The following is a 24,064-nucleotide window of genomic DNA, read 5'->3' on the forward strand; positions in this document are numbered from 1 at the left end:
CTTCTCAGACAGGGACAAAGAGGCAGGAAGTGCTGGTCAGTTGAGGGATGGAGAAGCAAGAGGAAGGGAGAAGCTACATCCCTGCTGACTGTCCCCTGACCTTGTTCTTGGGAGCAAGGCAGGTGGGGATGTATTACAGTGTGTGTGTGTGTGTGTGTGTGTGTGTGTGCGTGTGTGTGTGCGTGTGCTTATTTTAGTTATTTTTTATTGATTAATTTTAGAGAAATGGAGGAAGTGGCGGGGGTGGGGGTGGGGAGAGAGAGAAACATTGATTTGTTGTTCGACTTATTTATGCATTCCTTGGTTGTTTCCCGTATGAGTCCTGACCAGGGATTGAACCCGCAGTCTTGAATATCGGGGGTGATGCTCTAACCAATGGGCGACCCGGCCAGGGCTACAATGTGGTTTTGACCCAAAGTTTCATCAACATTGGCTTTCTCCCTTGGGTTAGTCCTGGCCTAGGGTCAGGCACCCCCGATCCAGCTGCTCCGGGACCTCACAATTCGTGCAGGTGAGACATTGGCCTCTGTTCTGTGTCAGCGTTCTGGATAAACTCAAAGATGAATTTCACCTGGCTCTCGTAGGCTTGGACTGAGATTCTCTCGTTGATTCCATGTATGCTGGGGGGGGGGGAGAGAGCCCATAGCTGAAGCACAAGTATTATTGGGGAGCACTCCCCACCCCATACTCTTGAAACCAGTGGCGTTTGACCCTCTGGGGTAGGAAGTGGGCAAGTGGGAGAGGCCACTTGTAGGAAGTGAGGTTTCCTAGGAGCCCATGGCAAACCACAGTGGGGGTAACTAATAAACCCTGGGGAGTTCAAAATCATCTCCGGTTCTGGACTCACTCGATAATTTCTCCTCTGAAGAGAAATGATCTTTCTCATTCTCTTTCTCTCAGGCCAGGGCCCCCAGCTAGATTTTTCTCGAAGCCAGCACTACTCCCATCCCTACCCCCACATTACTTGGGGCACAAGAGGTTCAGGAGGGCAACTGTCTAGAGTACTTATGGGGTTCTTTACCTAGGAATGTCACTCTCAGACCTCAGGCCTGCAACCTGCCTCTCCACAACACAAAACAACACAACGCACAAACAAACCTCACATGTAACTTCAAAGATGAAGGGAAATAAAGAATAACGACTTGCCCCTTCATTAAAAACAAACCAACCCCCCCCCCAAAACCCCCCACACAAATCCATGAGAGCTGTTCTTAAGCTCATATTCAAATATTTTCATTCTGTTGGCAACTGACTGACTGTGTGGAAATCGGGTCCGGATATGACCAGGAGCAGAGAAATACATGGGGATCATCCCCCCACACCCCAGGGGTAGAATTCGCTGAAGAACCCACAGAACAGTAATTGACACACAGCAGTTAAAATGGGTGATCCTGTCTTAGGTTCTTATGGTGCCCATCTTTGACCTCACGTGTGTCTGCATTTCACTGAGTGGTAATCAAGAACTCTGCAGTCTCCCCCTTTTGGAGGAGAAAATGAGGTTCAGAGGGAAAGCACTCTCGGAAAGGGAGGATTAGCTGGGATTAGCTAATCATCTCCAATCATCTTTTCCATATCTCCGTCCCTGAAAAATAGTGACCAAGTCCCACACATCCTGGGGAGTGGCAGGACGGGCAGTGAGGAAAGCTGGCCAGTTGGGTTCTACAGTGTCTCCATTTTAGTTTGTGCAGACCCTGGCCTTCTCCCATTCTGTGGACTTTCAGGAGAAAGCAGTGGGGGAAGGGACAGGTCGGTTGTATCAAACTCGGTCTACTCACTCACCTACGGAAGTCCTGAGGCTGCAGGTAGACGGGGTTGAACCTATAGATGCCAGTGGTGAGGTTTGTATAGTGTCGGCTGTCTGTTTGAGCAATACAAGTACCTAGAAAGGGAAGATCAAGAGGAAGTGGGTTTTATGTGAGTAACCAAGCCAAGGAAGAGGTTGGTGGTGGGCTGGCTGAAAAAATTAGGACCCCCTAGCTCAATGCAGAGCAAAACCTGGGCCCTCCTGGGAGCCTGCAGCTATGAATATCTCACTGAAACACCATTCCAGCCAGAAACATGGAAGATCCTCCCTCGGGCATTAGTGAGATATCCCTTCAGTGATCCAAAGCTGTGTCCTCTCTCCACGATGACCACGGAGGCCAAGACCTTTATTTCATACCCATAGCTAGGTATGTTTAGGCATCTACAGGGGTGAGAAAAAGTAAGTTTTTAGTTGTTTGTGTGGAAAAATATACAATACAAGAATATATTTATTATCTTTATAATGAAAGAATAAACTCTGTGTTTCGTGTACTCACACTTGTAAACCTACTTTTGCCCACCCCTGTAGGCATCCAGAAATCAAACTAGCACTTCTTTATCGCCTCTACTTTCATCTGTATTATCCGAGATCAAAGAGAAACACCCTCTGGAGAGCTTCACTGCTATCAAATGCGATATTCTTAAAGTGGAACATCACTGCCTGTTATTCTCATCCTCTGTCTTCTGAGAGGTTTGGAAAGTCCCAGGAATTCTCCAGCGCCCACGTTCCTGAAGCCGCTCACCCACTTCCCCAGTTGGGGCTGGGACTTGTCCTGATAGGAGTGTTCTTGGGAAAAGAGCCCCTGGAGCATTAGTTGAAGTGTGATGGAGTGAAATGAAATGGTAACTTGTCTTTTGTTCTACTTGTCACTCTTGGTTGCAGATGGGTAACTAGGCCCTTCACAATTCCTTGCTTTGGGGATTTCTGCCAGTTGATTGCTGCCTCTCTTTTTTTTTTTCTGCAAAAACCTAACTTTGTCACTGGGATTATGGCAGATGCCCCAGTAGAGAGCCTTTGATGGCCAAGGGAGGAGACGATGCAATGGTGAGGACAACGGTCCCTGGATAGGGGGATCCAGGCCCTGCTCTGGGCAGGAGTCCGAGGAGGTGGCAGACCTCAGAGGGGATGGCTGCTTGGTATCTTCAGATCTAGAGTCAAAGATCCTACTCTCCACACAGGCCAGGGAATGAACCAGAGGAAATCTCCAACCTGAAGTGACCTTGTGGCCAGGACAATGGATGTCTCAGAGGTAACCACAAGGACCAATGACCATTGGCCAAGGGACTCCAATGCTGTGTTGCTACACAAAACCTTGAGGGCCTGATTCAAGGTGGGGTCCTGGGAGGCCTCATTAACGTCTGAGGTTGAATATCTTGAGGATTTGGGCTTACAGTCAGATTTAAGTTGATTAAAAAAACAAGGTTGCTTTTTTTTCTTTCCATGCCAGAGTTTGTGGATGTAGAATTTCACAGTAAGCTCTTTAAGGGCTCATGCCTAGCAGAGGGGTAGGTCCTAAGTACGAGCTTAGACAATGTTTGAGGGGATCCATGATTAAGCCTAGATAAAGAAACCAGACCCAGTTCTTAACATTAGAACATTTCCTCTTCACACCACAGACCAGAGATTCTCAAACTGTGGTCAGCCATTAGCTGCTGTTAGAATTCCCTGGGGTATCTGCTTAAAAGGCAGATTCCAGGTTCCTCTCCAGAGTTGGTTAACCCAAATCCTTGGGTATAGGTGCAGGTAATCTGCATTTTAGTAAGTTCCCTGGGGGATCCCCTTCCACTCTTAAATTCAAGAGCCACTGTCTACACAGTGAAGGTACACAGAGGTACTGCTGCTGGGAGAGAAGGGTGTAATTGCCAGTGGTGTAGGCTGGGAGGTGTCGCTGGGCTTCTGATTCTGAGCTTTGCTGCTGAGCTGTATCCTGGAATGGGTCAGAACCAGACTAGGGGAAACTTGGCTGCCTCCATGTCTCTTCCAGGGCATGAGGACTCTGGGCCGATCCTCTCCTCCATTCACTCTGGTCTAGGTTAGCCAAGAACCCAGGCTTGACCTGACCTAATTTATTGTTTCAGCTCCTTTCCTGTTTGCTTTCTCACTTCCACTCCAGGGAAGGGGGTGGAGACCCAACAGGAGGGGAAGTAGCCAGCTGTTTTTAGGCTCAACAGCTGGGGTGGGGGTGGGGAAGTGGACATTGGATAGAAAACAGTTCCAGCCCCCACCTCCCTCCAGCCACAGCTAATGAAGTCATTACCTGGAACAACAATGTTGATTTCCGGGAAGACGGACTGTATGGTCTGGCGGATCAGCTGGTAGCCCCAGGCCTGGTCATCAAAGGGACTGACAGGCAGGGGCTCAAAGCTCTCCAATACATGGAACTGGACCCGGTCATCCACCACAATATCCTTGGCCAGTTTAAGGACCTTCAGGGAAGACACAAAGGGAGTTTGATTTCTTACTAATCTGCTAACCAACTACTATAGGAACTTAAACAGCCCTGATTTTTCTTGAGCAAGGCAGAGCTCTGGAGTTACAGAGGAGGCTCCTTTCAGCACTGGGACCTAAGTTCAGTCAATTGGCTACAGGAAATAGAAGAGCTGGGTCTTCCTGGAAAGCCATCTACAGCATAAGTTAATTTATGCTACATGTTCGAGAGACTTGCCTCATAGCCAGGAGGCAGGAAGGGAATTGGAAAATCAGGAAATGATGGGTCTTTTCCTTGGGTGGTGAGTCATGGGCTGAGTAAGATGGTAGGAGTCAGCAGAATGCGAATCTCAACCATCTCGGGGGGAATAGATGTGATGACCTCACTTCAACCTGGGATAGTGGTGATGAACAGATCACACTTTGCTTTCCCCTCTCTGGGCATCCCTGCTTCCTGTTTGTAGCCAACAGCACTGGGACCAGGAAGATGAGTTCAACACAGACAAAAATCAGGAGTTGGGGGACTGGTGGTAAAGTTTTCTCTTTGCCTCCTTTCCTCAGGAAGGAACTCAAGGAAGCTCCTAGAAAAATTCAGTCTGAAATGACTAGAGATGAATCCAGGAAAGGTTCTGGCAGGATATAGACCAGACCCTGAGGATTAGGTCACATGGAGCCATGTGGGACTGGACCAGGAGGTTGGCTTAGGATGGCTCCCAAACCCACCCAGCCACGCAGGGAAAGCTCCACCACTAGTATCAACCCATTGGACCAGCAGGTGCTTTAGAGCTGCCTCTGTCCTAGACAGAGGAGTGTCCCATAGTCAGGGGATCACCTAAATGGGGGCATTATCTCAAGAGAGTACCCCTTTCAGGTCAGTGTTTCTTAGAAGCATGCTAGGACCTGAGTCTGGAAAGGAAATGAGGGTTCCTACTTCTGGCTTAAAAGCCACCATTTGAACCAAACCACTATCTCCACTTATGGATTGGGGGTGGGAGGAAGGGTTGACTCAGGGATTATTTTCACTCTACGCTTATATCCCAAATACAATAATACAAAAATATATAGTTTTGGCATATTCTTGACACACTGGGAGTTTCCTGACATCATTCCCTTTGAGATGGGTTGGGACTGTGCCTGCTGTCTCCCCTGACCCAAATTACTTAGATCCCTTCTCCCAGAAATTGAAGAGGGCACCCAGATTGTACCCCCCAGTGAGAGGCCACTGGAGGTCAGTCTTCTCACTAGCTGCTAGGCTGGGGCTCATCTCACTCCTGACTCAAGGCAAGTCCTGTGCCTACCTCATTTCTATACTTCCAGTACTAAGCACATTAAAGGCATGCAAGAAGTGTTGGACACCTGGAATTTTAAAGATGTGGACCAATAAAAATAATACTGGGAGTTGTCTCATTAAGTAGCTTATCCAGGATTAGGCAGTCAGTACCACTGGGCTGGGTGTCTAAACCTGTTCAAAAAGACAACATTTAATTGCTTCCACAGTACACCAGATTGCAGTGGGGAGGAGTAGAGCTAGCAAGAAGGGCAAGGCTCATCCTATATAATAAAAGGCTAATATGCAAATTATCCCCTCAACTGGGAGGAGTTCGACCAGGGGGTCGGGTGGGGCCAGCCAGCCAACTGCCTGAATCCCTTCCCCCTGGCCAGCCTGATGGGCCCCAATTGGAGCCCAGCCGGACCCCACCTGTGCACAAATTTGTGCACCAGGCCTCTAGTTTAAAATGAATTCCCTAAAGGTATGAATTCTGAGCCAGAATTTGAAGGAAGGATATGAAACTGATGGAGAAAAGGCAAGAAGCAGTCTGCACGTGGAAAGGGGTATGTACAAAAACCAAAGATGACACCAAACTTTGTGCCTCAGACGGTCACTTATTGCTGTATTACCTTGGGAAAGCCCCCTCACCTCTCTGTGCTTCAGCTTGCTCATCTGTTAACATGTGGGTAATAGTAGCACCTACCTGGTAAGTGGTTGTGTCCATTACTGAAGTTAATATATGTAATGTGCTTAGGCCAGTGCCTGGCACATAGTAATGGCTCAGTAAGGATTAGCTGCTAGTTGCCTGTTTAGACTAGAGCAGTGGTTCTCAACCCTGGCTGCACATGAGAATCACCTGGGAATCTTTTTAAAATCCTGATTTCTGGGCCCCATCCTCTGGAAATTCTGTTTCTTTGTTACTAATGTTGTGGCCCCACCTCATCACAAAGAAACAGAATTTCCGGAGGATGAGGCCCAGAAATCAGGATTTTAAAAAGATTCCCAGGTGATTCTAATGTGCAGCCAAGGTTGAGAACCACTGGACTAGAGGGACTGTCCTGGGCAATAATCAGAGGCACAAGGATGGGACTGGGAGGAGGGGCTCGTCAGTGGTCAAAGGGACCCCCAAGTTACTGTAGAGCACATTAGTCTCTCATTTCTCTAAACTCCTCTAGCCCTTACAGCACATTACTACAATAGTATGTTGTTCTCTGTTTTATGTGTACATACATTTTCCTCTCAAGGGGACGGTAAATTAGTTGAAAGCAAGGACAACGAAGACTCAAAAACCGGTGAGTCCAGCTTCCGTCCTGTGGTAAGGCTGCTCATTATAACATCCCTGACGGGTTGTCATCCAGCCTGGGCTTGAACACTTCCAGTGGCAGAGAGCTCACCATCACGTGTTCTATTTCATTCTACCTTTGAGCAACTCAGCTATGAATGTCTTTCTTATAATGAACTGAGATATGATTTCCTGTAAGCCAAATCCATTTTTTTTTTTTTTGGTATTGTGTGGAGAGCAGCTACAGGGTTTGGACAGGTTCAAGCCTCGGACTAATGAGAAGGCACAGTCCTCTCATGGCCACGTGCAAGTCCCAGCTTGGAGGGCAGAGCCATCCCAGCACAATTATAGCCCACAGCTGTAGTTGTAAGCTTGAACCTATGGTCCGAACACGTGGCCCCACGTGCCTGAGTGATGTGGGCTTGATAGAGCTCAGGTGCATGTAATTGAGTAGGAGAACGTTGTAAACATCTTGACCACACCCTTACTTTGCCTGGTGGAATCTGGCTATAAAATAAAGACACGGCTTATAGTCCGTGGTGCTGTCTCTCCATCAGACAGGATAGCATCCCACCCAGCCTCAGCTTTATTCTCTTGTCTGTCTTTTCTAATCCTTCACCGCCCTCCACTCAGGTTCACCCTTGGCCATGCTGGCGCGGCACAGTATTGCATGTACTTCACAGGATAGCATACAGGACTAGACACATCATGAACACCAGCAGAATGTCACCTCTGTGGAGATTAGAGGCAGTGCTCTTGCTGCCTGAATCTGTTCCCCAGGCCTGTGCGTAAGGATCTCAGGCTCAGCGTAAATGCCCCCTCAGAGGGGGCCGACCACTGTAGGTAAAGCTGCTCAGGGCTCCTCTCCCACCCCCAAATCACTTTGTGACACATCATTGGTGAGGCTTACCTCTTTAAAAAATCACTGTATTCACTGATTCCTTGCTGGTTGCTATCTTCCCCCCTGGACCCTATGCACCACTGGAGTGGGAATCTTGTCACCACTTTCCCAAGTGCTCACATGAATGTCTAACTCATAGTAGCCACTCAAAAACACCCGGGGGAGGGAGGAGGGAAGGAAGGAAGGGAAAAAAAGAAGGAAGGAATCTTCTGCATTGCCCTCTAGATGAGTGGACATCCGGCCTCTCAGGAGCTCATTACCATCCCAGGCCCCATATTCCCAAACTCTCCTTCAAGGGGGGCTCCCTGAAGCATCTTCCAATGGTCTTATTTCTACCCCTTGAGGCCCATTCAGAACAAATCTTCCTTTCCACCTGGTGGCCTATTGTATTTCTGAAGACCGTGGAGACCTATCTACAGCCACAACGTGGGAAAGACCAGTAAAGGTGGAGGAAGAGGACTCTGGGCGCTGTTTGTGCTTCGGCAGGACCAGCCCGGGGCTCTGTACCCATGGCCCCCAGACCAGCAGGGAGCGAGTCCCTGATGCATGGAACCGCGGCACGAGGGAGTGGAGTGACCAGGACAAAGGGTGCTGTGTGTTTTGGGGATGATGGAGGCTTTCCATTCCTCCCTGGGCAGGTGGGCAGGATGGGCCTAGGGCTTCCAGGGCTTTCATCAGATCGACCGGGAAGGAAAGCCGCTGTGGCAGGGGACGAGAGAGGAGGGAAGGGCGGCAGAGCCTGGGGAGATGAAAGCCCCAGCTGGTGGAAACAGCCCTTGAAAAGGGCATGGAGTGGGAATGAGGCTGGAAAAAAACTGGTGGAAAGAAGCTCAATGAGGGGAATTCAGTGATTTCCTGGCCCCATGAGCCCCCAGGGAGAGGACAAAGGTTGGCACCTGATGAAAAGAAATAGCGCCCGGGGCTCACATGAGTCCCAACTCCCCTGGAGGGGCAGGCTGTTAACCTGTCTCCATCCACACCCCTTCCGCAAAGAGGGGTGTGCCTCCCACCCTGTGTGACAGCAAAACTTTCCGTGGGGAAGGACTCAGGGAGAAAGGGCCACAGACGTCTAAGTGTGGCTGCGCCTTGATGAACTGCATCAGGCACCCAGGAAACTCTCCCCACCCCTAACTCTGCTTAACTCGGGATGGGTTATTCACCCGATAGTGGTTCAGTTGCCCCTTTTGATCATTTTTTGAAGGATCAGATTTACTTTTTGAATTCTTTTGAGCTCCACCTGATGTTTAAATAAGCTAGATTTTTCCCTTAGATGTCAAATATTCGGTGTCATTTCTACTCACCCATCAGCTTCCAGCTCAGATGTCACTTCCTCAGGGAAGCCTTGCCTGTGCCCATACAAGGGCTGGCTCCTCGTTATATTCTCTAATAGCACCTGGTCCTTTTCGTCACAGCACTCATCACCATCTGCCATTACTCATTCATTGTTATAGTTTTGAAGTTGATGTTTGCAGCGGACCATTGCAAGGCTCTGTCATCAACCCTCTTCTCTCCTCACTGTACATATCCTTCCTGTGAGATCGTATTGATGCCAGAGATTTCACTTATGCTAACAGCACTCCAGCCTGTATCTCTAGTTCATCCTCTCTTCAGGCCTGAGGTATTCATAATCATCTATTAATATATTAGGAGCTTCTCAACCTTCTGAACCATTACATTTCTCTGTGAACGTGCTCTTCTCAAATTCCCAATTTTGGTTGGAGGGATCAGCACCTGGCCAACTACCCAGATGAAAAAAACCTTACTAAGTGGTTCTCAACCTTCCTAAAGCCTCGACCCTTTAATACAGTTCCTCATGTTGTGGTGACCCCCAACCATAAAATTATTGTCATTGCTACTTCATAACTATAATTTTGCTACTGTTATGAATCGTAAGGTAAATATCTGATATGCAGGATGTATTTTCAGGGGTCGCGACCCACAGGTTGAGAACCGCTGCTAGAGCCATCCCAGCTTTCTTTCCCCGCACACCTCTCTCACACCTCTTGCAGGCACCCTCTTCTCCACCGCCTGACCATGGCCTTGGTTCAGACCTTCATGCCCTCTGCCTGAGAAGTCACCACAGCTGCCTGTCTCTTCCTGCTCCAGCACTTCCTCTGCATTGCTGCCATCATCACTCCCTAAGCAAGTCTGAGCAGATCGCTGCCCTGTTGGAAGCACTCTGACAGTTACCTTCTGTCCACAACTAGAGCCCACACTCATCAGCACGACATACAAGGCCTTGATCTCCAACTGCGCCTCCATTTCCATCTCTCATTTCCCCCCAGTTTATCCTACTCTTCATCTTTCCTTGACTTGAGCCTTACTCTAAATGCCGTACTTCTAGCAGAGTCCTATTTGTCCTTTAAGTCCCAGCTCCGATTTCCAGTGGTTGGAAAAGACGTTCCTGACCCTCACAGGGTAGCACCAGTTCCCTTCTCGGAGTTGGTCCTATTTTCATTTGTTTGTCCCGAATTGTTATAATCATAGTGTAGTGTGGTAGCTTAAAGCACAGACCACAGAGTCTGGAACTAGGCTGCTGGACGGGGATTCTTGGGCATGTTACTTGCCCATCTCAGTTTCCCCATGAAATGAGGACAATACAATTCCTACCTCAGAGGGTGGTTGTGGGGATTAAATGAGTGTGTGTATAACTTAGGACAGGACCACCTGCAGAGCAAGCCCACTATGTTTGCTACTAGTATTTACTAGTATTCATTGCCCACCCCCAGACTCCAAGTTTTCCCCAAACCACAGACCTCCTATCTTAGCCAAGTACCTGGTCCAAAGGGAGCCTTTGAAAATGTTGGTTGAACAAATGAGAGACTGGGCCAGCCCTGGGGTTGCAGCTAAACCAGTCGTCAGGAAGATAGGGTACGTACCTCCTGGACCGTCTGTGCAGGGTGAATCCTGAAGTTGACTGTAGCCTGGGCCACTGGGGGGATGACGTTCACCTAGAGGGAGAAATACACAGCCTGGTCTGAGCCAATCTCAAATCCCCACACCCGATCCCTGCCCAGGAAATGCCAACTACCACCGGGAGGAGGCAGAGGGAGCTGATTTGACTTAAAGGCCTGGGGCTTACTTTTTTTCATAATTTATCTTTATTGTTGAAAGCATTACAGGTACCCCTGCCCACCCCACCCCCCATTGACCCCTCCACCCTGCTCCCCTTCCGCCCTAGGCCTTGACCGCACTGTCTGTGTCCATGGGGCTTAATCTCTTTAGTCAGCCCCTTGTCTTCCCTGGGCCCTTGACATGGGGCTGTGTTCAGAGCTAGAGGTGTGTCTGCTTTAGGGCAGATCTTTGTGTTTCTTGGGCACCACAGAGAACTGCTCAGAATACACATTTCCTCTGTGATGCCCGGGCACCTCTGTTTTGGCCCTGGATGGCACCTTTGGCAGTCTTCTGTGATTGCTCTCCTTCCCAGGGTGTCTAGGACCTTTCTGCAAGGGTGAGTGTTAGTGCATCCCCCGGGCAGGGCACCCGGAGCCTCGCAGGCCCATCACGGCAGGTCTGATCTCGAGGGGAGCAGGATGGTGCTGCTACTGGTGGTTTCCCACATCAATTGCGAAATTGAACTCTGTTCTCTGCCTCCAGGAAGAACCAGGACTAACTGGAGAACAGAGTTAAGCTATGGAGGCATTTTTCCCCCTCAGAGGCCATGAGAAAACAGATTCCCCAATCGCATATCTTTCTTTTAATCGGTATGTGCAAAAGAGCACCAGACTAGGGACAGGGGAACTGGGCTGTTACAAATTAGACGTCTGAATTTGAATAAGTGCAACCTCCCTTTCCTTTCCTTTCCTTTCCTTTCCTTTCCTTTCCTTTCCTTTCCTTCTTTCCTTTCCTTTCCTTTCCTTTCCTTTCCTTTCCTTTCCTTTCCTTTCCTTTCCTTTCCTTTCCTTTCCTTTCCTTTCCTTTCCTTTCCTTTCCTTTCCTTTCCTTTCCTTTCCTTTCCTTTCCTTTCCTTCCCTTCCCTTCCCTTCCCTTCCCTTCCCTTCCCTTCCCTTCCCTTCCCTTTCCTTCCTTTTGACAGTATTACAGATGTCTCCCATTTTCTCCCTTTTTAGCCCCCCTGCACTCAACCCCCTATACCTCTGTTTCTTAACTGGCAATTGGGGCGATAGTACTCACACAGCTGTTAGGAAGATCAAATGGAGTAACAAATGTTAACGTATTCTGGACAGATAAAGATAGCATTGAGATTCAAGGACACAGTACTATTATTTCGTAGACACCCTAGGCTGCTGGTGAAGATAGCTCTGGTCTGGCTGACATGTGCCAGGAATTATTTCTGAGGTCCCATTCACTTCTCCTCAACCTGGGCTCCACAAGGCTACATTGTACGTATTCTAAGTGAATGGTGCTAGTGGAAGTTGTGTTGGTGGTGTTATACTAATAGGAGTGGTCTATTATTTCAGAAAGGTCTATTACTTCATGATTTCAGAAAGGCCTATACCCGTGCTAAATAGCATGGCTGGGCTTCCTTTAAACCAGTGGTTCTCCACCTTCTGGCCCTTTAAATACAGTTCTTCATGTTGTGACCCAACCATAAAATTATTTTCGTTGCTACTTCATAACTGTAATGTTGCAACTGTGATGAATCGCAATGTAAATATCTGATATGCAGGATGGTCTTAGGCGACCCCTGTGAAAGGGTCGTTCGACCGCCAAAGGGGTCTCGACCCACAGGTTGAGAACCCCTGCTTTAAACAGAGATGCCAGTCCAATTGGAAGTAAACCAATTTGCTGAAAAGTAGCTCTTAGAATAAGAATGTACCAATGTATTACTCACTTGAAAATTATTTCTATAAAACTAAACCTCATAGAAAATTGGTTTGCCAAGGCCACCCAATATTTAGTGTATTTTGAGAATGACAATGTGCACATTTTAAGTGCGGTATATATATCACAAATGTTATAGATTTTATAAGTGGCAGATGAGTTTCTCTTTTAAACTCAGGGTAACACTAGGGAAAAAATACATTAATCACTCATTAAATTTGTTAGGTGGGTATATCTTTCAAAATATAAAGAAGAGTAATAAGAAAGATCTTTGATAATAGGTAGGTTAGAAACCTTTAGTCTACATGACCAAAACTGCTAGGTTAATATACTAGTGTAACAGGTTGAATGAGTATAGGTCACAAGGATTCACTCCCAAATAAAACCTCTTCACACTAGGGTAATGGTTGTTGTTTTGTTTACAACCCAAAGAACATGGACACCCCCTAAACTACTAATATCCAAAATCTGGCCAGCGATTTCAGAGCCTTTGTAAACCTCGGCTAGAACTCTTGCTCTTGAGGCGCACCCAGCTGAGGACACAGGCAGTTCAGCACTGGGCCTTCCTATTATTCCAACTGTAACCAGATGAGGAAGGAGGAGCCAGGGGATAAAGCCAAGGAATGGAGGGGTGGGCGGGCAGTGAGCAAAAGGTGTATGGGAGGGACCAGATGATGTTACCTTGATCCCTGCATTGAACATGGTGACTGCCGTAGTGGTCCTGACCAGCGCATTGGTTATATCCTCTCTCTCCATCAACCTAAGCAAAAGGACTAAGGTCAGATGTTGTCCAATGGGGGGAAAATGAGTTGGAGGACCACCCACTTTCCGGAACCTTTAAGAGATCTTTAAGGCTAGGGGGGATGTCCTATCTATGAATTACATGTAGTGTTTGGTGGCTGAGGAACAATTATTAGTCAGGTCCCATAGAGCCAAGGAGAGGGGACTGGGTGGTGGGTAGGTATGGGGTGGGGGTGTGTGAGGGAAGGAAAGATAAAACTTTACCTGCTTACGAGGGGCCAAAATAGCCACAGGTTGTTGAAGATGACATTGGCAGGGAAGGAAAACTGAAAGAAAGAACCAGGTCAGCAGGATTTCAGAGGGGTCAGCATAACAGGGTCGCTGTACCTGAGGCCTGGGTCTCTTCCTGCTTTAGATCTGGCTGAGGGCCCTCAGCCATAGCCTCAAGGATGACTGGGAACCGGCTCCCAACGGGTGCCTGGGTGTGTTAGGTCTTAGGGTCTCAGATAAGCACCAAGAACCTCAAGGAACAAGCCAGATCCTTGTGTCTTGGCTCAGCCACTGGCTGAGAGTGAGTGAGAATGGGCAGAGCACTGGTACGCAGTAGGGCCCTTTTATTACTCTCAAGGCGATTTCTCTGCCACCCTTTCCTCCTCTCCCACAGCTGCCAGGGAGTACGTGAGACTTCTTCCCACACCTCATTAGCCAGTTGCTGCAACGTCATCTTCAAGGGCCCACTTCCAAACATGTTTGGCATTGGAGTCTGCTCCAGTCTGGAAGAGAAAAGGAGTTCTTGCCCAACCCCAGGGAGAGACCCACAGTCTGAAGAGGAGGAGGAACGAGACAGGAGGTTTCAATGGGCCTGGCCAAGAGGTCTCCTATTCGCCTCCACCAATGAACCATACAAAGATCTCCAAACACAAGCAAGACCACCTCTTCTCCACCAGCAGGAGCTGTCTTTTCTACCCAGTCTGAGTTAGGGCGCTCTCCCCACCCCCATATCACTTACCACACAGTAGCCCAAGTGTTAGCCTCCTCCACTAAGTGTGAGTTACTTGAGGAAAAACTGTCTGTTTTTTCCACGACTGTTATGCCCGCGACCAGGCACAAAGCCTGAACAGGGAAGATAGTCAGTTGAATGTTTAATTCAATAAATATAGTTCGCCCTAACCGGTTTGGCTCAGTGGATAGAGTGTCGGCCTGTGGACTCAAGGGTCCCAGGTTCAATTACGGTCAAGGGCATGTACCTTGGTTGCGGGTACATCCCCAGTGGGGAGTGTGCAGGAAGCAGCTGATCAGTGTTTCTCTCTCATCGATGTTTCTAACTCTCTATCCCTCTCCCTTCCTCTCTGTAAAAAATCAATAAAATATATTTAAAAACAAACAAACAAACAAACAAATAAATATAGTTCTTCTTTCCACTTTGCTAAAAGCACACCCACCCAGATAGTGGTAAACATTGGTCCAGAGCCTCCTGTCCTCGCCCACACCCAGCAGCCTTTATTTATCTCTGTCCTCTTCTCAGGGCACGTGGGGAATTTAGACAGCGTACGTCATTGCCGGCTTGTATTTCTAACTCCTGGTCTGGGCCTTGAACTAGCCCAGCAACTTGACTTCGCTTTTGTTTGCTGGCCTTTGCTTGCCATATGGGTAGGTCTCCTTCTGACCTCTCACTCTTGTCTGGGTACTGGTGGCTCTGTCCTCCCGGCAGCCCTCACCCTGGCTTCTCAGCCCCACTTCAGGGAAGGGCACTTAAACTCAGAGTGGGAAAGCGCCAGGCCTTCCATTGCGGGCCTGTCACGGGAGCAGGGCCAGGGGTTGCTCACCGGCTGACAGCAGCTGCGAGGATGCCAATGCTAGTCTCCTTTGGAGGAGCTGAAGAGTGGCCCGGAGTCATGTTTACTTCCAGCATGAGGTCAAGTGAACCCTTCTCTGAGACCGAAACCCTGGAGGGAAAGGATCAGAGAGGGCCCTCCTATCTTTTTCTCACCTGAAATTATCCCATAGGCCCGCAGGCCGATCTGCGCAGTGGTCGGGTGGGGTCAGCTTCATGCTACTTAAAGAAATCTACGCTTTAAGAAGAGGAGGGGAAGGGGAGCCCAGAACTGGTCAAAGCTCAGGGGAATGAACGCAAGAGGAGTAAACTATAGTTGTTGCAGCATGGCTTACAGTTACTAGGCGGGGGTCATCTCAGATGGGCGAGAATGCCTTCCAAAGTTGCGGGGGGAGGGGAGGGGTGCTTTACTCACATGGCAAAGGGCGTCTTGAGGCTGGGAATGAAACCATCCAAGATGAAGCTACCCTCATCCACAATGAAGGCGAGCTGGACGCCCCTTGCCTGGAGGAGGGCTGAGATCTTCTGAGCCCCATGTGCCCCTGACACCTGCAGATATTGAACCCGGAGCCACAATCTTTCTCAGCCAGACCTCCAGGGACAGCTAATGGAGACCCATCAGCTTAGCCAGGGGCTCTAACACCTCCCTGTCCCATCTCTTCCTTGGAGGAAAGGGGTATAGACAATACAGCCTCACAGATTCCTGGAATGTCAGAGCTGGAAGGACCAAACACCCCTCATTTCACAAATAAAGAGACTGGGACCCAGAGAGAAAGTAATTTGCCGAGGGTCAAAGTAAGCAGCATCACTGGGAATCGAACATACTCACTGATCTCCCTGTTACTTCTCTTTGCGTCACACCAATGTTTCTCAAGGTTTAGTTGACAGACCACCTGCCTGCCTCAGATATTACCATGGAGTGAGCTAAAAATTCAGATATATGCATAGCATTAAGTGAAAGAAGCCAATCTGAACAGGCTAACTACTGTATGATTCCAACTATCTGACATTCTGGAAAAGGCAAAACGATGGAGAGAGTAAAAACATCAGTGGTATGCAGACTGGTACAACCACGATGGAAAACAGTATAAAGTTTCCTCAAAAAATTAAAAATGGAATTGCCATTTGACACAGTGATCTCACTTCTAGGAATATATCCTAAGACTCCTGAAACACGAACCAGAAAAAATACATGGATCCCTATGTTCATAGCTGCGTTATTTACAATAGACAAGATCTGGAAACAGCCCAAGTGCTCATGAGTGGATAAAAAGACTGTGGTACATTTAAACAATGGAATACTATGCAGCTGTAAAGGGATATATTATTACCCTTTGAGACAGCAAGGAGAGACCTGGAGATTATTATGCAATTGACAGAAGCCAATCAGAGAAAGACAAATATCACATGATCTCACTCATATATCGAATACAGTGGGGCCTTGACTTACGAGTGTCCCGACTAAAGAGTTTTTTGAGATACCAGCTGTCTCTCCGCCGATTTTTTTTGCATTGAGTTGACAGAGTAATTTGAGTTAATGAGCTAGGTCTCGGAACGAATTAAACTCGTAAGTCAAGGCCCCACTATATAATGAACAAACTAAACTGACGAATAAAATAAAAGCAGTGGCATGGAAACATGGAACAGACTGATGAATCTCAGAGGGAATGAGGGAGTGGGGACTGGAAGAGATTAACCAAAGAACTTGTATGCATGTATGCATAGCCCATGGACAGGGTGGTGAAAGCCTGTAGTAGGGCTGGAACTGGGTGGAGGGGGGCAATGGGGGAAAAAGAGGACATCTGTAATACTCTCAACAATAGAAATTTAAAAAAAAGATCAGTGGTTGCGAGGGGTTCAAGGAGGGAGAGAGGGATGAACAGGCAGGCACAGAGGGTTTTAAGGGCAGTGAAAATACTCTGTAGGATGCAATAATGATGGACACAAAGTCATTGTACAGTTGTCCAAACCCATGGAATGTACAACACCAAGAGTGAACCGTAACGTAAACTACGAGCTTTGGGTGATTGTTATGTGTCAATGTAGGTTCAATTGTAACAAAGGTACCACCCTGGTGGGGGATGGCGATGTGATAAGTGGGGGAGGCTATGAATGTGTGGGGGTAGAATATAAGAAATCCATATTCTCAATTTTGCTATGAACCTAAAACTATTCTAAAAAAAAAAAAATAGTCTTTTAAAAGCAAATTGAGATCTATGACACAGGGCCCGGGAATCTGCCTTTTGGTCAAGGGCCTTAGATAGGTCTGGCACACAGATACCCAAAGAAGTTGGCAAACCACCACACCAAATCCTGAAGACCCTACAGCTGGGGAGCAAACTGGTCTGGGTGAAGACACCCCCACCCCCGGCCCATAGGGGTCCCAGAGATGGGGATAGGATGAAGAGGCTCTACCTCCTCATCATGGCCCAGAGCAATGAAGAAAGTTCTTCGGGGGATGTAATTTCTGATCAGCAGGAGCTCCAAGGCCTGCAGGATTGCCTGGGGGACAGAAGCATATCAGAGGAGGAAAAGGGTTATTATCTAGTAGGAGTACCAGGGCATGAGACATTCAGCTACCTGCACCAGGGCTGCTGTGACTCGGATTGGCTAGGTTCTCTTTAAAGACAGCAAATTCAAATTGCACTTCCCCACCCCCCTCGCCCCCAACTCCTGGGTTGATCTTTAGTGCCCCAAGGCAGAGGGAATATAGCATTTCAGACCATCACAGAGTTCTTGTTGTCTAGTGTGCCTCGACCATAGATGAAGCCATCACGTTCCAACCCAGAGAACGGGGGCACTTCCCAGCCCTGGTCCGGGGCAGGCACCACATCAATGTGAGCCAGCAGCATGTAGGGCTGCAAGCTTGGGTCCGAGCCTTGGACAGTGAACAGGTGGCTGTATTCTCCCACGACTTCATGCTGGATAAAGCTGGTTCTGAACACAGTAGGAAAGACTAGAAGCAAAGGGATGGAAAGCAGGGAGAGAAAGCCAGATTTAAGTTTCCTCTGGTCTCCCACCATGTGTTGCCCCTGCCCTTAAAAAAAAAAAAAGAAAAAAGTTAGACTTCTTTTGGAAGCCTTCTGGGACAAAGCCAGTCTGATTTCTGATTTGCCCACACAATCTCTGAAATTTGTTTTTCCCATATTTCAATTGGCAATTTCTATGTAGTGACATGCATGTCAAAACTCCACCACAGCCCTAACCGGTTTGGCTCAGTGGATAGAGCGTCGGCCTGCGGACTCAAGGGTCCCAGGTTTGATTCCGGTCAAGGGCATGTACCTTGGTTGCGGGCACATCCCCAGTGGGGAGTGTGTAGGAGGCAGCTGATTGGTGTTTCTCTCTCATCGATGTTTCTAACTCTCTATCCCTCTCCCTTCCTCTCTGTAAAAAATCAATAAAAAAAATAGATAAAAAAAAAAAGACTCCACCATTATGACAGTCAATAGCTCAAGATGTGGCCTGGTCTGACCTATGTAACATGTTGTCATAAGTACATGTTATAGGGCTCTGTAAACTAGGGATGTGTTAAATTTTGAATATAGTAGGCCCCAGTCTCCAAATTACTTGGAACCAAACATGACCCTTATCTATAAATCGGAGATATTTTCTTTTAAAAAACAGTACTCCTACTGTTTGTGTTACATGGATATAAAAGATTACTCTGTCCAGCACAAGGCCACACTTCTGCGTCCACGTGTGAATGTTCCCAGGGTCATTCTTCAGGTTGCAGATAAGTCTTAGTACAGGTGGCCTTAGACACACGGGAGGAAACACTTTGCTCTCCCACTGGGCTTTGTTGGGAGAGCCCACAAATACCAACATGGATACCTGGGAACAAAAACCGGAAGTAGAATATGCTTTTGTCAGCCAGCTCGTTTTCTTGACTGTCACTGTACATTTAGTTCTGTACTTTTGTCTCCTATTTACTGAAGACTTCCAGCCTGGCCTCAGCCTGGCTGCTGGGCATTGATGCCAGAGCCACCTGTCCCAGGTAGAGAGGGGTCTCCTTGCTGCCCCCAGGCCAGCTTCTCCCACCCCTGACAACTTTGGAGGAGTGGCTTTTTATTTGATTTAGGAAGGTGGCCTTACTACTCTCCATGCACTTTTCATATGGGGAGCAGGGAGTTCCAAATCTCCTTTTCCCCCTTGACCCATCCTCCAGCTCATGGGTGGTGGGGGTGAGGAGAGAGGACCGATATGATAGCTCAAGGCTGCTTACTGCCTAGAAACTCAGAAATGTGTTAAAATGAATCTGGAGTAGGGCCTGTGTAGGTGGAGTGAGTGAGTGTGTGTGTGTGTGTGTGTGTGTGTGTGTGTGTGTGTGTGAAGCATGGGGCATAGTTCTGGAAACTTGCACCGAAAGAAGGAATTCCTAGTCCCACCTTCTGATTTATTGACTAACACTGGTCGCCCTGTTATAGAAAGAACGGTGTCCCCAGTTGGAACTCTCCCACCCTTTTCCCACAGTGTGTGGCTGACCTTTATGAATGTATTCTCCAAACTCAGCCAGGGCTGTGGTGTTGAACTCCCCGGGGTTGAAAGACACCGTTGGGATCTGGACGGCACCTGCCGGAGTCGGAGAGTCAGATATGGGAGATTGCAGATGACAATAGCCATTGGCTTTTCCACAGCCCTCTGTGCAAAAATAGCTTTTACATTCATTCTCTTATCGTTGCGGGGCGGGGATTGGGGGGAGGGGGAGGAGGGAGGGGGGAAGGGGAGAACAATCCTTTAAAGTAGGCGCTGCTGTTTTTCCCAACTTGAAGGTAAGGAAACCAGCTTAGAGGTTAGAGCTGCTCAAGATTGTCCCGAAAGGAGCAGTAGGACTGGGATTTAAACACAGGTTTGTTTAGGTTCCTATGGTTCTCAGAGGAAAATAAAACCCAAGATTGGGGGAGGCGCAGGAGAGTAGATTTTGGACTCTGGTCCTGATGGGGAACCTGCTGCTATAAATTGCTCCCCAAGGCCTCACTCTGCCTCTGAAACCACCATCCCTGGGATGAATCAGGAGCCCACAGGCCTGGGTCCCTCCATGAATGAGGCCTTGTGTGCAGAGCAGGCTTATTACTCATGGACTGGCTTATCCAGGGTCACTCTGGTCTCTCAGCTGAGGCCATTTTTTTTTTTTTTTTTTTTTTTTTGTGACTCACGATATCTGGGAAGGGGTAGATTTAGAGCAGTGGTTCTCAACCTTGGCTGCACATTAGAATCACCTAGGAATCTTTTTAAAATTCTGATTTCTGGGCCTCATCCTCCAGAAATTCTGTGTCTTTGTGATGGGCTGGGGCCACAACATTAGTAACAAAGAAACAGAATTTCCGGAGGATGAGGCCCGGAAATCAGGATTTTAAAAAGATTCCCAGGGGATTCTAATGTGCAGCCAAGGTTGGGAACCACTGATTTAGAGGCTCCCAAAGGAGCTCTTCAGTCCTAAAGGATCTCATCTGCCCTCCCCAGATGTCTCAGTTCCTGACTTGCCAATAGGCTCATCCCTTTGAACCAGGAAGTGTTTGCACCCTTAGGAAGTCCCTTTATTAAAATTAAAAAAAAAGTTGCAACAGCATGGATGCACCTGGACAGCATTACGCTAAGCGAAATAAGCCAGTCGGAGAAAGATAAGTATCACATGATCTTACTCATTTGTGGAATATAATGAACAACATAAACTGATGAACAAAAATAGAGCCAGAGTCATGGAAGCATCGAACAGATCGTCCATCCAACCTAAGAGAGAAGGCAGGGGAGGCAGGGGAGGCGGGGGGTGGTAAGAGATCAACCAAAGGACGTGTATGCATGCATATGAGCATAACCAATCGACACAGACAGTAGGGGGGGGCGAGGGCATGTGCTGGGGGGTGGGAGCAGCTGGGGAGAGGTCAATGGGGGAAAAAGGAGACTTACGCAATACTTTAAACAATAAAGAATTTAAATAAATTTTTTTTTAAAAAGTTCCATTATCAAATTCAAACACCACTGGGAGGAGAAACAGGACTTATGAGAATATTTGATTAGATAGCTACCCCAGACACACTGGGGAAAAATGCACCTGGAGAAGCTTGCAGTCCAGGGCGGGCCTCTGAAAGACAAACTTAGGTGTGTACTCAGTTTTTTTCCTAAGGATCAGCCCTACATCATAGCCCACTACATGGGTGGGGAAGCCACGGTTCTAAAAGATTAAATAAACTGCCTACGTGAGAGGCAGACCAAGATGTGAACTCAGGCGCTGTGTCCCCTGTTCAGCTCTAAGCCGTGTTGCCATAAGGGTCCTACTTTAGGTTCTTATCATTACTTTTGCTTTCTTCTGTGCAGAGATTCTGGTGAGCAGTGGCCCGATGCCTTTCCGAAGACTATTCATCCTTTGCTTTGAAAGAGCACGGCTTTGCCCCCAGGCCTATCACTTCAGCGCTCGCACAGTTTATCTTCAATCACAGGGCTTGGCTTTTGCCCACTGCATATGTTTGCGTAGTCAGGGGTCGGCAAACTCATTAGTCAACAGAGCCAAATATCAACAGTACAACGATTGAAATTTCTTTTGAGAGCCAAATTTTTTAAACTTAAACTATATAGGTAGGTACATTGTTATTAACTTAATTAGGGCACTCCTAAGGCTTAGGAAGAGCCACACTCAAGGGGCCAAAGAGCCGCATGTGGCTCGAGAGCCGCACTTTGCGACCACGGGCGTAGGTAATTCATTTTAATCCGTTAATTAAAAGGTAATTCCTTTTAATTTATTAATTCCTCAAGCCCAATGGGGAAGAGGGACCTCATTATCCCACAGGATCTAGCACTCAACAGAAATTTTTGTTTTTCTCCTGGAAAAATGCAGATTCAAAAGGTAAATGAACCTAGGTCTAGGGGAAAGATGCCCTTTAATTAGCAGAAGAAATCAGGAACATGCCACACTCCAGTAACACCCCCCACACCCCTTCTCGGAGCCATCTGGTGTCCAGTGGGTCCCATAGGTGCTAGAAGTTGTCACCCAGGGCCCACTCCTTGCTGTGGGGTGCTGGGGAAGATCCTTTAACTGACCTAACCCTCAATTTCTTGACTCTGTAGATGATAAGATTAAGATCATTTCACCTTAAAATTGCGCAGAGATTTAATGGAATACTATGCAGCTGAAAAAAAGAGGGATCACTTACCCTCTGGGACAGCATGGATGGACCCGGAAAATATTATGCTAAGTGAAATAAGCCCATCTGATAAAGACAAATATCACACCATCTCACTTATTTGTGGAATCTAATGAGCAGAATGAATTGACCAACAACATAAGACCTGAAGCACGGAGATATGGAACAGATGGAGACACCTCGATGTGGGGCTGGGGGGATGAGAAGAGATAAACCAAAGAACTTATATACTTATAGGCATAGCTCATGGACCTGGGCAATAGGCAGAGAAGACATGGTGTGTGTGTGTGTGTGTGTGTGTGTGTGTGTGTGTGTGTGTGTGTGTATAGGGGCTGGGAGGCATGGAGGTAAAAGGGGGGAGAAGGGGAGATAGCTGTAATCCTATGAACAATGAAAAGTTTCTTTAAAAAAAAATCAAAACTTTCAAAGGTTAAAAGTACAAATAAAAAGGCAAGCAGGGGCTAGGGTGAGTGACTGCCCGGCCAAGAGAAGCAAAGTTGGAGCTTTCAGGCGAGCCAGGAAACACGGGAGACCCCAGAAGTTAGGCCTGTGGGAGAGGTGCCCTCCCTAAGCCCGGGCACGACGTGTCGGGATGGAGGCGAGGCTGGGCTGTGATGTGTAGGACACTCTGTGACAGGAGAGTGGGGTACCGGGTTGGGCCTGGGAGAGAGGGACCCATAGCTGAGCATTGGTGGGCGACGGGGACCGGGCTCACCTTTCAGCGATTCCTTCATTGTGACGCGTTCCTCTTGGCTGAACTGAGAAGGAATTGGCGATGCCCTCTGATGCTCAGTGTCCCTCAGGCCCTTGGATCTGGTGACGGTGGCGATGCCTAGCAGCAGCATAGCCGCCAGGGTCAGCACGCAAACGTACGGCCGAGCCATACTTCTCTCAGGTTCCAGCTGCTAGTCTGCGGCGGCTGGAGTTTGGACCCAAACGTTCAGCCCGCGGTCTTCGCCCGTCATTGCTCCAATTCCCGCATGGCCTTAGCCCCACCTCATTCTCAGACCTGGCCAATCATCGTTGGCATAGGGCGTTGGGCCAACCAATCGATGGGACGGCCCCGCCTCCGGCACGCAAAGCCTTTTGGGAGTTGTGGTTTCCAGCCCTCTTGCAGGCAGATGCAGAGTGGAGGTCAGGCAGGACTCCAGGCGTTTGTGCTTGATCTGCTTTGAGATACTGATAAATCCTTTGCAATAGGATACTAACTTAAAGAAGTGCTGGGGAGAAAGCAAAATAAAAGCTTGTCAAAGTTCATAAACGGCCGAAGTAAAACCAATCAATCACTGAAGTAGTAAAGAGTAAAACAATTATTGTGCACACACCCAAAAGACAGTTTGCAAAGACAGGAAGCATTTAAACCAAAACATGAAATGAGGATCAGGGTTATATTGTTATAAAGCAGCTTATATAGTGAGAAAAGCAATGACTATTCTTCACAGTAATTGGTTGCAATATTAGAATTTTCAGTGGTTACTTCATATCAACCGTGGCAAACAGTTCAGGTTTTGCTTATGATTTTCAGAGGCATAAGCAAGAAATGACCCATGTCAAGTTAGTCTTGCAACATAAGCTAAATTGAGCTTGTTTGAATGACTAAACTAGTTTTACTTGCTCAGGGAAAATCAAGGCTGGTTTCTGTTTGGTTTTGATTTTAACAATTCACCCGTTTTGGGCATTCTCTCAGCAGGCCAAGAGTATGACCAGCAGCATTACTCTTGGTGACCACCGCTGACCTAAACAGGTTGAAATATCTGATGTTTCCATTGGTTGAGTTGTCAGGCCAGAGAGCCATGAAGTCATCACCTTCATCATTTATGTGGTTATTGTTGATTTCATTCAGTTGTTTGATCCTGATTGGGCATTGGGCATGTGAGTGGCTGC

The 24,064-nt window shown here is 47.8% G+C and overlaps 1 protein-coding gene across 1 annotated transcript; it reads right to left on the reverse strand.

Moving 5' to 3' along the window:
* Positions 1-272: 272 nt before the first annotated feature.
* Positions 273-23,154, reverse strand: PM20D1 (peptidase M20 domain containing 1). Its single transcript, XM_059674982.1, has 13 exons — positions 22,896-23,154; positions 19,527-19,613; positions 17,768-18,000; positions 17,460-17,546; positions 15,460-15,593; positions 15,037-15,156; positions 13,908-13,983; positions 13,475-13,536; positions 13,151-13,229; positions 10,564-10,635; positions 4,062-4,230; positions 1,780-1,879; positions 273-620 (listed from the first exon to the last, which is right to left on the reverse strand). Exons 1-13 carry the CDS (start codon positions 23,062-23,064, stop codon positions 497-499), a joined length of 1,512 nt encoding a protein of 503 aa, XP_059530965.1. The 5' UTR covers positions 23,065-23,154; the 3' UTR covers positions 273-496.
* Positions 23,155-24,064: the final 910 nt, after the last annotated feature.

The sequence above is a fragment of the Myotis daubentonii genome, chromosome 18 (genome assembly GCF_963259705.1).
Source record: "Myotis daubentonii chromosome 18, mMyoDau2.1, whole genome shotgun sequence".
Taxonomy (NCBI): domain Eukaryota; kingdom Metazoa; phylum Chordata; class Mammalia; order Chiroptera; family Vespertilionidae; genus Myotis; species Myotis daubentonii.

Excerpts from the sequence above, each read along its gene's own strand:
- PM20D1 (XM_059674982.1), bottom strand. The coding sequence starts at position 23,064 with ATGGCTCGGCCGTACGTTTGCGTGCTGACCCTGGCGGCTATGCTGCTG. Across the intron at positions 19,614-22,895 it reads AATGAAGGAATCGCTGAAAG|GTGCCGTCCAGATCCCAACG; the intron begins GTGAGCCCGGTC and ends CGACTCCGGCAG. Across the intron at positions 10,636-13,150 it reads TGTTCAATGCAGGGATCAAG|GTGAACGTCATCCCCCCAGT; the intron begins GTAACATCATCT and ends TTCTCCCTCTAG.